The sequence below is a fragment of the Pongo pygmaeus genome, chromosome 15 (genome assembly GCF_028885625.2).
Source record: "Pongo pygmaeus isolate AG05252 chromosome 15, NHGRI_mPonPyg2-v2.0_pri, whole genome shotgun sequence".
Lineage (NCBI taxonomy): Eukaryota > Metazoa > Chordata > Mammalia > Primates > Hominidae > Pongo > Pongo pygmaeus.
Window position 1 is genome coordinate 34,059,449 of NC_072388.2, and position 13,356 is coordinate 34,072,804.

Below are 13,356 nucleotides of genomic sequence, written 5' to 3' on the forward strand. Positions count from 1 at the left end.
TTTATTACAGCTGCAAATAAATAAATAAATAAATAAAATACTTAGGAATACACCTAACCAAGGAGGCGAAAGACCTCTACAAGGAAAACTACGAAACACTGCTGAAAGAAATCACAGATGACACAAACAAACGCAAACACATCCCATGCTCATGGATGGGTAAAATCAATATTGTGAAAATTACCATACTGCCAAAAGTGATCTACAAATTCAATGCAATCTCTATCAAAATGCCACCATAATTCTTCACAGAATTAGAAAAAACAATTCTAAAATTCATATGGAAGCGAAAAAGGACCCACATAGCCAAAGCAAGACTAAGCAAAAAGAACAAATCTGGAGGTATCACACTACCTGATTTCAAACTATACTGTAAGGCCATGGTCACCAAAACAGCATGGTACTGGTATAAAAACAGGCACAGAGACCAATGGAACGGAATAGAGAACCCAGAAATAAACCCAAATACTTACAGCCAACTGATCTTCGACAAAGCAAACAAAAACATAAAGTGGGGAAAGGACACCCTTTTCAATAAATGGTGCTGGGATGATAGGTTAGCTGCATGTAGCAGAACGAAACTGGATCCTCATCTCTAATCTTATACAAAAATCAACTCAAGATGGATTAAGGACTTTAAGACCTGAAACTATGAAAATTCTAGAAGATAACATTGGAAAAACCCCTCTAGACATTGGCTTAGGCAAGGATTTCATGACCAAGAACCCAAAAGCAGTATAAAAACAAAGATAAACAGCTGGGACTTAATTAAACTAAAGAGCTTTTATACAGCAAAAGGAATAGTCAGCAGAGTAAAGAGAAAACCCACAGATTAGGGGAAAATATTCACAATCTAGACATCTGACAAAGGACTAATATCCACAATCTACAATGAATTCAAACAAATCAGTAAGAAAAAAAAAGATCCCATCAAAAAGTGGGCTAAGGACATGAACAGACAATTCTCAAAAGAAGATATGCAAATGGCCAACAAACATATGAAAAAATGGTCAAAATCATTAATGATCAGTGAAATGCAAATCAAAACCACAATGCAATACCACCTGACTCCTGCAAGAATGGCCATAATAAACAAAAAAAAAAATCAAAAAACACTAGATGCTGGCATGGATATGGTCATCAGGGAACACTTTTACATTGCTGGTGGGAATGTAAACTAGTACAGCCACTATGGAAAACATTGTGGAGATTCTTTAAAGAACTAAAAGTAGAACTGCCATTTTAATCCAGCAATCCCACTACTGGGTATCTACCCAGAGGAAAACAAGTCATTATATGAAAAAGATACTTGCACACACGTTTATAGCAGCACAACTCGCAACTGCAAATTGTGGTACCAACCCAAACACCCATCAATCAACGAGTGGATAAAGAAACTGTGGTATATATAGACAATGGAATACTACTCAGCCATAAAAAGGAATGAATTAATGGCATTTGCAGCAACCTGGATGAGACTGGAGACTATTATTGTAAGTGAAGTAACTCAGGAATAGAAAACCAAACATCATATGTTCTCACTGATATGTGGGAGATAAGCTATGAGGACACAAAGGCATAAGAATGATACAATAGACTTTGGGGACTTGTGGGAAGGGTAGTAGGGGGGCAAGGGATAAAAGACTGCAAATAGGGTGCAGTGTATACTGCTCAGGTGTTAGGTGCACCAAAATCTCATATCACCACTAAAGAACTTACTCATGTAACCAAATATCACTGGTACCCCAATAACCCATGGAATAATAAAAAATAAAAATAAAGACTATCAACTGGGGGAAAAATGAATACAAAAAAGGAAATGAAAAAAGAGTAAGACAATATTCAAATGCAAATTTTTAACAGAATGAAGAGATATTAAATTATTTCATTTCTAAAGTTTTACTCTGTTTTGCAGTTATGCTGTGGGCCAGCCCTAGTCTATGGACCACACTCTGAGGAGCAATGATGGCCTTATAGACCATTATAAAGACTTCTGCATTGCTGCCTAGTGATAAGGGAAAGCCACTGCAGGGTTCTGAGCAGAAAAATGACATAATCTGACTTACATTTTACAGGATCCCTCTGGGCAGAGCAGAGTGATAGGTGGGCAGGGCAGAAGCAGGGAGACTAATTAGAAACTTACTACAATATTACAGATGAAAGATTATAGAGACTTAGACACAAGAGGTAGTGTGTGTGCTGAACAGTAGTCAGATTCCGTACACATTATGAAGGGAGAGCTGACAGGATTTGTCATCAAATTAGACAAACGTTAAGGGAAATGGAAAACAGAGTTGCCAATAAATGAAACAAGGAAGACTGCAGGAAAAGCACTCAAATTTGAGATATTTATTAGATAGCCAAGTGAAAATGACAATTTGATATTTGAATATTTTAGTTAAGGATTCACAGAATTCAGATGAGAGATCCTAGACTACATATAAAAATCTGAAGCTGTAGCATATAGATGATATTTAAAGCCATCTATATGTATGAGACAAGAGAATAAGAGATTCAAGAACTGATTCCTGGGCACTTCAACATGAAAAGGTCAGGGCTTTACACAAAAATCAGTGAAAGAATCTGCTTTAAGAAGTGGACAATGAAGTGAGAACAAACAGGAGGATATGCTATTCTGGAGGCCAGGCAGACAAGCATTTCAATGGGGAAGGAATGATCTACTCTGTAAATGCTTCTGATAAATCAAGCAGGATTAGGACTGAAAAAATGTACATCTGATTTAACAATGTAGAGGTCACATGTGGCCTTGACAAGGACAGTTTGATTTAAAAAGTGAATGATTGGCCAGGCACAGTGGCTCAAGCCTATAATCCCAACACTTTGGGAGGCTGAGGCAGGCGGATCACTTGAGGTCAGGGGTTTAAGACCAGCCTGGCCAACATGGCAAAAACCCATCTCTACTAAAAATACAAAAGTTAGCCAGGCATGGTGGCGTGTGCCTGTAATCCCAGCTACTCAGGAGGCTGAGGCAGGAGAATTGGTTGAACCTGGGAGGCAGAGGTTGCAGTGAGCTGAGATTGTGCCACTGCACTCTAGCCTGGGTGACAGACCGAGGCTCCATCTCAAAAAAAAAAAAAAAAAAAAAGTGAATGAATATAATGAACTCCTACAAACCATTAAGAGAAAGACCAACACCCAAAATAATGGAAAAGCATATGAATTCATAGATAAGAAAAGATGCTCAAATTCAGTACTGATGATGAAGGAAAAGCAAATTAAAATGGAAAAACACAAGCATTTTTTAAAAAATGAGACAATATTTCACATACAAAAGGACCAGCAAAAAATTAAAATCTGACAGTACAAGTAATAGGGAGAACATAAGGAAATGAGAACTCCCAAACACTACTAGAGGGAATGTAAATTATTCTGACAAAGTGGAGAACAATTGGGCGATAATAGTAGTAAAGTTATTAATGTAGAAATCCTACAACTCAGTAATTTCACTTTTGGTATATACCCTAGGGAAATTTTCCCAGCTGCATATAAAAATACATGTATAAGAATGTTCACAGTTGGGTGTGGTGGCTCATGCCTATAATCGCAGCAATTTGGGAGGCCAAGGCAGGTGGATTACCTGAGGTCAGGAGTTTGAGACCAGCCTGGCCAACATGACGAAACCCCATCTCTACTGAAAATACAAAAAAATTAGCCAGGCGTGGCGGCGGGCACCTGTAATCCCAGCTTCTTGGGAGGCTGAGGCAGGAGAATTGCTTGAACCCAGGAGGCAGAGGTTGCAGTGAGCCGAGATCGTGCCATTGCACTCCAACCTGGGCAACAACAGTGAAACTCCGTCTCAAAAAAAAAAAAAAAGAATGTTCACAGCCAGGCATGGTGGCTCACACCTATAATCCCAGCACTTTGGGAGCTGAAGCGGGTGGATCACCTGAGGTCAGGAGTTCGAGACCAACCTGGCCAACATGGTGAAACCTTGTCTCCACTAAAAATAGAAAAATTAGCCAAGCATAGTGGCACACGCCTGTAATCCCAGCTACTTGGGAGACTGAGGCAGGAGAATCGTTTGAACCCAGGAGGCAGAGGTTGCAGTGAGCCAAGATAGCACCATTGCACTCTAGCCTGGGCAACAAGAGGGAAAACTCCATCTCAAAAAAAAAAAAAAAGTGTTCACTGTAGTACTATTTGGAATAGTGAAAAACTGGAAACAAAAGACCACCAACAGAAAAATGAATAAGTAAAACGTGAAATAAAGTACAATACCACAAAATAGTTAAAATGAATTATGGCTGTATAGTAACAACAAATCTCATAAACAGAATGGCTAATAAAAAAAATCAGTTGCAGATGACAGTATACCATAATTTATATAACATTTAAAATTATCTAGAATAATATGTAATGTTTATTAATATATATATTAAGTGATGAAAGGAAAAAATAAAAATAATATGGTATAATGATAGATGTAGGTGGTAAATTTATTATATTGTGAAAAGTATACTGTATACTGAAATACTGAACAGAAATATTTATGTATGATTATTTTATTTTTAAAAATAGCCATAAAGTGATCCACCTGCAAAACTGCCTGGGTACCAGCTCGTATGTTTTGTTCTGTGGCTTCTTCAGAGGCATTATGAAGAGCACCTTGGTAGGAGCCATTTTTCGCCCAACTGGAATTTCGAACATGATCAGCAGTATTGGTCCCGTTTTCCTAAAGCAAAATATCAAGTTTTTAATATTTCATTAATAAGAATGCTGCAACTAGTCAGTTAAGTTGAAAAGGTAAATGAAATTATTAGGTCCCACTGCTAAACAGGTTTCTTTCTCTCAAAATAAATGATGTCTTATCCAAATCCAAAAACAATATATAGTCACTGTAAAAAAGGATTCTCAATGACAAAAATATAAAGTAAAAAACAACAACAAAACCCATAATGAGCAGCCAGAGATTATATCATTCCCGAGAGTATTCTTCTATAGGTCTAATGTATAAACCTCCCTTTCATACTCTTACACACTCAAGAACGGGATTATACTACCTACAGCTTTGTAAAAAGATGAATTCTGTTCTAAATTAAATGCCAGAATCCAAATAAATGACAAAGAAATGGCTTATGTTTATCCTACTTAGGAGTACTAAAATTCTCATTATTCAAAGAATACTGAAACTTGAAATCACTGAGACTACAGCTTTCTGCTTGCATTTTAGCTGTAACAAGTCTTACAGACAAGGGAGTTCCCTCAGTTAAAAAGCACAAACAGAAATGCCACTCTGTAGTTCTCTTTTTAAAGTGTCCCTCCAGTTTCTTCCTTCTTGTCATTCACCAATATCTTTAAATAGTTAAGTTTTACAAAAATATTTTGTATAGGGTTTGTAATATGCAAGAGGTTTAGTCCAATACAAACAGCTCTGCCATTACCAGAAACAGTGCTGGAACCCTGTCCTGAGTAGCCAATAAAACATGCCATGGTCTAGTCTAGCCTTTCTCTTAAGCTCCATGTCCCTGTAATCGAATGTCTTCTGAAGAGCTCTTCCTGAATGACCCACAAGCATCTCAAACTTCAGATATTTAAAAATAAGTTTATTAATCAGATTCCCCCCCATTCCTGCCAACCCAATCCCTCCAGCTGCCTTAGCCATCACCAAACTTGAGTTGTTTAAAATTCCCAACCATGTGTGAATGGCAACTACTCTGGTTGCAAACAAAGAAACTTGTGACACCTCCCCATTCCTCAAAAACACTAATATATCTGTCCTCTCCCTTATATTTCCACTGCAACTACCACTGTCCTAGATCAGGTACTTATCATCTCACTTCCAAACTTTGCTAATCCTTCCTAACTGGTCTCCTTGCCTACAGACTGACTTACAATCTACCCTCCATTCTGGGCCTGGTATGACCTTCTGAAGTACGTAACTATTCATGCTACTCTCTTATTCAAAGGGTTTCCAGTTTCTAGAATATAATTAAAGTCTACTAACATGGCATACAAGTTACTGAACAGAATCTAGTCCTGTCTATCTCATATTTCCTGCTGTTCTGTCTCATCTACTCTACGCTGCAGCCAAATAAAAATATTTTCAAGGTTTCTCATACATTTGTAGGTGCTATTCACACTGTGTGTTACCTTTCCCATTTGTCTACCTGCTCTTTTATCTTATGCTACCTCTTCCATGAGGCATTCCCTGATTTCCCCAAGCAGAGTTAGGTGTTCTCTCTTTTATGTTCTAGGATCATAGCAGTAACACTGTTTTATAATAATACTTATTTTGTATGTTTGTCTTCTGGCTAAACCAGAAGTTATATGAAGGTAGAAATAATGTCTGCTCATGTTTCTACCTCCAACACTTGTTCTCAATGTGGGCAACCAAAAGCTTTGTATGGTATTTTGAAATTTGTGAGAGTGTTTTCTTGTCACAATAAATAAAAGATACCACTGGAATTTAATGAAATAGGACAGAGAATGCTAAGCGTCCTACACAGCACATGACAGTCCTACACACACAAAAAAGAAACTGTCTTGTATTCTGTATGTCTTTCAAATGTCTCACAGATGCTATGAGAATTTTAAAAGCTCATTTAGGTCAGGGGCTGTGGCTCCCGCCTGTCATCCCCAGCACTTTGGGAGGCTGAGGTGGGCAGGTCACTTGAGCTCAGGAGTTCAAGACCAGCTGGGAAACATGGTGAAACCCTGTCTCTATTAAAAATACAAAAAAATTAGCCAGGTGTGGTGGCGAGTGCCTGTAGTCCCGGCTACTCGGGTGGCTGAGGCTGGATGACAGCCTGAACCCAGGAGATGGAGGTTACAGTGAGCTGAGCTCACGCCACTGCATTCCAGCCAGGGTGACAGAGGAAAACCTTGTTTCAAAATAATAATAGTAATAATAATAATAAATAAAATTAAAAACCCATTTACAATTATCTGAATTTATAACATAATTCCACTTTATAACTGTAACACCAAAAATTTAAATGACTCCCTTATATATTGAATTTATCAGAAATGTAAAACAGTATATCATACCTTTTGGGTTTGGTCCACATCATTTGCAAGAGTCGCTGGCACTTTGAAAAACCACATTTCTAATGGCAGCCAGTGCTGGTTACACTACCTGAGTAACGAATAGAACAAACCTACACAACACACCTAACATCACCAATCTACCCTTTCCTCTCTCCTTTCATTCCTTCCATTGTTTGTTTTTCAATTATGTATGTGGATAGTTTATACTATCCATCATCCTTATTTAAGAATAGTAAATGATGTGGGGTAGGCTCATTATATATGGCACATCATGACTAAAAAAGTCAGAGAAAGCAAATTCTTTTTAAACTCATAGGTTTATTTTCCAGCATAAAAATATCAATAAATTTGATATTTTTCATTGGTGTGTAAGAATTAGGACTGTAGATGTTATTTCATAATTCATATGGTTAATTTTATTTACTTCAATTATATTTCTCAGTTACATTTTTCCCTTTCTTAGAAGCGGGGAGGGTGCTCTACATATGTGTGTATATATACATATACATGTATATACACACACACACAGGCTCAGGCTCATCAAATCCCTACAGAATTGGCCTATTCATCCATACATTAGTATCCTGACTAAATTCCACTGATGAGGTTAGATTAACCACTAAAGTGAATAAGCATTACTCAATCATTCCTATCTAGATTTAGCAAGATATGTATCAATCGCAGACAACTTTATGGTGAAAGGCAAATCAGACAAAACAGATAAATCGCTTTCAATAAACCTTCTGCACTCCTAACTCCATCTTAGCATCTGCTGTTAGAGAGTCTGACCTGTGACAAAGGTTGAACAACCAAAGGCATAAATGGAACCCCAGGGACCCAAATGCCACCTCTACTACTCTCTCTTTTCTCATCTTTTCCCCGCTGTGAGTAAACTCTAGTCTTTCTTATCACAAAATAATTTATTTACCAAGTCAAGAAGTTTCACATTCTGAAATCAGCTCTAGTGCAAAAGATTCCAAGGAGAGGGCACGAACACTGTGGCTTATGCTGGGTAGCCACTCCTAAATAGTTACTCCTTCCAGGAAAGGAGGAATTGTGGTTTGGTAATAACACCCCCCTGAAAGTATGTATTTTAAAATCCATTTTGATGTAGTACCACAGTTTGAAATATTATACCTTTATAATAGTACCTAATTTTTATCTAGACAATGGCTTAAAGAATCAATATACAACCTCAATATTAATTTTTAAAAGTTGTGGTATCACAGGGCTTTGCTATACGGTACTGAGATGACTACTGTTATATCACCTAAATTGTTGCAAAATATACTGAAAGATATCTTTATCTTCCCATTTAATAAGTATATTTGTGTTAACCCATTATTATGTTTCTGTAAAACTCTTAATCTATTAGACTAACACTAAAATATATAAATCTTATAACTTCACCTCTTCTCTTTTTTCTCCTTCTTCCATTGAAATATCATGGTCTGTGACATTTTCAATGCAAGGGAGGTCTGAAGAAGTGATCACAATTTCTTCAGGCTCTTGCATGAACAAAGGTTTTTCCTCTTGTTGGATCCATTCTTGATATACTTTTACCACTTTTCTCATAGCTGCTGCTTCACAAATTGGTAATAAAAATGCCTAGGGAAAAAAAGGAGAATCAAGATAATGAAACTTTTTCCTTTGCCACAAACCACTAATGCAGTAACGTTTTTCACATCACATCATAGATTCTTGGAAACTGCAACTTTAAGCAAAACAATGACATATAACAAAACTCATTTTGCCATAAGCTAATTGATAAATTAGAGTTAAGTTCCTAAGGGATATTTCTAGTAAAAAAAAAAAAAAAAAAAAAAAAAAATCACCAAACTTCTAAATAGAGACCAAAACACTTACAATATTAAACACTGAAATAAATGTGAGCTATATATACATTTAAGAAAGATTAATAAAAATAAGTAAGACAATTAATTACCCAAATATTCTAATTCAGGGTCACTGGTGGCCAGTGTATCCCAGCAGCTCAGGGGCAAGACAGGAACCCAGCCCTGGACAGGATGCCATTCCATTGTGGGGTGCAATCACATACACCCCAACACTCACCCAGACTGAGACCATTTAGACACACCAATTCACCTAATGTGTACAGTTCTGGGTTATGGGAAGAAACTGTGGTACCTAGAGAAAACCCACATAGACATGGGGAGAACATGCAAACTCCACACAGACAGTGGCCCCTGCTGGGAATCTATTTTTTTTTTTTTTGCCATCAACATTATAGTTAAACAATGTTTCTTAAAGACCTGCTGTACATATATTTCTCTTATTATAAAATGTGAGATAAAAAACAACTTTTAAAAGTTAACCAATTCATTGTCGTAAAAAGCCTGTTGTCTCCAAATTATTTGCACACTGATATAGGAATGTTTGTGGTAGATAGGCACTGACTTCAAGTAGAAGAAATAAAGATTAGTTGAAATTGTATTACTCAGAATGGTGATATTCCTTGCTTCCTGAAATAATTGAGCTCTTACAAAGGTCAATATGAATACGACTTTTCATAAGTTACACTTTTTTGTAACTCACATTATTGTGGTTTTTAAATTTTTTATTATTTTAGGGACAGGGTCTCGCTGTGTTACCCAGGCTAGACTGAACTCCTGGCCTCAAGCGATTCTCCTGCCTCTGTCTCCTGAGTAGCTTGAACTATAGGCACACACCACTACACCCAGTCATCATTGTCTTTTTGAGAACTATTTCTTTTAAAACAGATTTTGATTTTAAAATAAAAATTAAATTTGCCTCCAAAAACTAATAAAAATCATATGTAATAAGGTACCTCACCTTTTCTAAGCAAACAAAGAAAAAAATTAAGGCTTGCATATTTCATTTTTCGTATAATCAAGTTCTATAGTCTAACAATAAGGCAAAATTTAAAAGAAAAATCTCACTGTTATTCTTTCCTTCCAGTATTTTCTGGGATCTTAAAATATTTTCATCACAAATACACATTTTCATAGAAAAAATATTTACACAATCCAGACAGGGAAAAATAAAACAGCAAAAATACGCTTAATCTCATCACCCAAAGTCTTTCCTTGTGTGTGTTTGTGTTTATGGGTTAATATTTTTACTTTACTTTTTAGGTGCAAATAGAATTAAATTGCTGCCGGGCGCGGTGGCTCACGCCTGTAATCCTAGCACTTTGGGAGGCCAAGGCTGACAGATCACCTGAGGGCGGGAGTTCAAGACCAGCCTGACCAACATGGAGAAAGTCCATCTCTATTAAAAATACAAAATTAGCCGGGTGTGGTGGCGCATGCCTGTAATACCAGCTACTTGGGAGGCTGAGGCAGGAGAATCGCTTGAACCTGAGAGATGGAAGTTGCGGTGAGCTGAGATCACGCCACTGTACTCCAGCCTGGGCAACAAGAACGAGACTCCATCTCAAAAAAAAAAAGAAGAATTAAATTGCTTTTACTTTTTATTTTTTTATGACACTACCTGTTAATATCAACCTTAAAAATCACAAACCCTTTATCTAAAATCTGCCACTTTCTATTATAGAGTTATCAGTAGGTGTATTAAATAATAATCATGTGGTCAAATGAACTTATTTTATCGGAATGAAACCAGCAAAAAAGTCAGCTCCCAAGATGATGATGAAAAATTAATGTTCAATATCAACAGAATATTTATTGTTGTTAATCCTTTTATTTGCTATTATTAATTCCTTAGTAAACTACTTTATTTGTTATTTTCTTTAATCAACTCATTCCTAAGTTATCACTCTCATACTCTAGCAGCTTAATGGTCAAATGGCAAGATTTTGATCATCACTGCCTGCTTTAAGAATATTTATTTTACAGTTGTAGCAACAGCTCAGCCTTCCTTAAAAAGATTCACAATAAAATTTAAAACATTAAAATAGTTAAAATGATCCCAAAGAAATTCTAAGATACAGAAAAATTAACCTGTTTTAAAAAATTAGTATGTACTTCCCACTCAATTTTGCTGCCAATCTAAAACACTGAAAAATAAAATTTAATAATCTTAAAAAATTAATATCCTCCAGAGCTAAAATATTATACAAGTTGTCAGACTACATCCTAGCGGCTTGAATTTACTACAGAGACCTATGTCCTTGCAGATTCCAAATTATGATTTTGCCAACATGCTAAATATGAATTGTGAGGAAAGACTGTTATTAGCCATAGCTAAAAACTGATGTATAAAACCAGAGTGATAATTTATCAATTTACAATGAGAAATAACTGTCAAAGAAACCAGAATACTCAAGTTCATAAATCAGCAGTTAATTCCTCTATGAAGAAGCAACAGAAGACCTGGAATAATCTTGAGCAAGGAGAACAAAGCAGGAGGTACCCACATGTCTTGATTTCAAAATACATTACAAAACAGTAATCAAAACAGTATGGTACCGGCATAAAAAACAGACATATACAGCAATGGAACAGAGAGCCAGAAATACACATACACAGACACACACAGACACACACAGACACAGACACACACACACACACACACACACACACACACACACACACACAGAGTATTATCCAGCCTTTAAAAAGCAGAAAATCTGGCCGGGCACAGTGGCTCACGCCTGTAATCCCAGCACTTTGGGAGGCTGAGGCGGGCAGATCACAAGGTCAGGAGTTCGAGACCAGCCTGATCAACATGGTGAAACCCCATCTCTACCAAAAATACAAAAATTAGCCGGGCGTGGTGGCGCATGCCTGTAATCCCAGCTACCCAGGAGGCTGAGGCAGAAGAACTACTTGAACCCGGGAGGCGGAGTCTGCAGTGAGCCGAGATAGTGCCGCTGTACTCCAGTCTGGGTGACAGCGCAAGACTCCATCTCAAAAAAAAAAAAAAAAAAGCAGAAAATCCTAGGGCCAGGCACAGCGGCTCATGCCTTCAATCCCAGCACGCTGGGAGGCCGACGAGAGAGGATGGCTTGAGGCAAGGACTTAGAGACCAGCCTGGGCAATATTATAGCAAGAACTCTTCTCTACAAAATAACTTTTAAAAATTAGCTAGGCATGGTGGTGTGCACCTGTAGTCCCAGCTACTCAGGAGGCTGAGGCATAGGTATCACTTGAGCAGTGAGCTGTGATCACACCACTGTACTCCAGCCTGGGAAATGGAATGAGGCCCTGTTTCAAAAAACAAAAAGAGGGAAATCCCACCATTTGCAACAACATGGATTAACCCAGCAGACATTATTCTAAGTGAAATAAGCTAGACACAGAAAGACAACTTACTGTATAATCTCACTTAAATGTGCAATATAAAAAATCAAACTTATAAAAACAGAGTAGAATGGTAATGACTAAGGGCTGAGCAGTAGGCAAAATGGGAGATGCTGATCAAAATGTACAAAGGTTCAGTTATGTGGGATGAACAGGTTCTGGATATCTAGCATGGTGACTATAGTTAATAATCCCATATTTTACACTTGAAATTTGCTAGAAGATTTTATCATAAATATTCTTACCATATACAAGCAAATGAAATTTTATCTATGTAAGGCCATGATTATGTTAACCAGATTGATTGTAGTAATCATCCGCAATGTACAGGTATATCAAAACATCACAATGTACAAGGTACACCTTAAATATATACAATTTTTATTTGTCGGGTATACCTCAATAAAGTTGGGAAAACCCCATAAAATTAGAAGTGTTTGATACCAACATACATCCACTAAAGTAATTTCTAAATGATGAACTTCAAGCAGAGGAAAGTGATTCTAAATAGATCTGAAAGGGAAGAAATCATGATAAAATAAAGTGGCAAATATATAACAAATACACACCAACACAAAAAATAGAACTAAATTACTTGATAATAATATATATGTTGGGGGGAAAATCAGACTAGTAGGGTTCTAAGGTCCTTGTATTGATTAGGAAGAGGGTAAAAAAAATAACTTTAGAACTTGAAAAGTGAACTACACATGTTAAAACTTATACGATAACCACTAAAGGAAAAGGAACGGGGGCTGGGGGGAAAAGATAGAAAAAGACAGAAAGAAAAGACTAATAAAACTGACAAATCTCTGGCAAGAATCATCATCGAAAAAAAAGAAAGAGAGAAAAACAAACAAGGGATAGGGCCAGGCACAGTTGCTCATGTCTGTAATCCCAGCACTTTGGAAGGCCCAAGGCAGGAGGATTGCTTGAGGCCAGGAGTTCAAGACCAGCCTGGACAACATAGCAAGACCCCACTCTACAAAAAAATTAAAAAATTACCAGGCAATTAAATACTGCATTTATGGGAATAAAAAGGAGAAACATGAACATAAATGCTTCAGAGGTTAAAAGGATTATAAGAGGATGTGATGAGCTT

The 13,356-nt window shown here is 36.9% G+C and overlaps 1 protein-coding gene across 6 annotated transcripts in view; it reads right to left on the reverse strand.

Moving 5' to 3' along the window:
• RALGAPA1 (Ral GTPase activating protein catalytic subunit alpha 1) overlaps positions 1–13,356 on the reverse strand; it is a 277,595-nt gene that overhangs the window by 201,519 nt on the left and 62,720 nt on the right. For all 6 annotated transcript variants that reach the window (XM_054447718.2, XM_054447717.2, XM_063651535.1 and 3 more), the window contains exons 11-12: positions 8,419–8,616; positions 4,556–4,693 (exon numbers count right to left, since the gene is read on the reverse strand). In XM_054447718.2, coding sequence (XP_054303693.1) covers positions 4,556–4,693; positions 8,419–8,616 — 336 coding nt within the window. The remainder of the gene's footprint in view (positions 1–4,555; positions 4,694–8,418; positions 8,617–13,356) is intronic.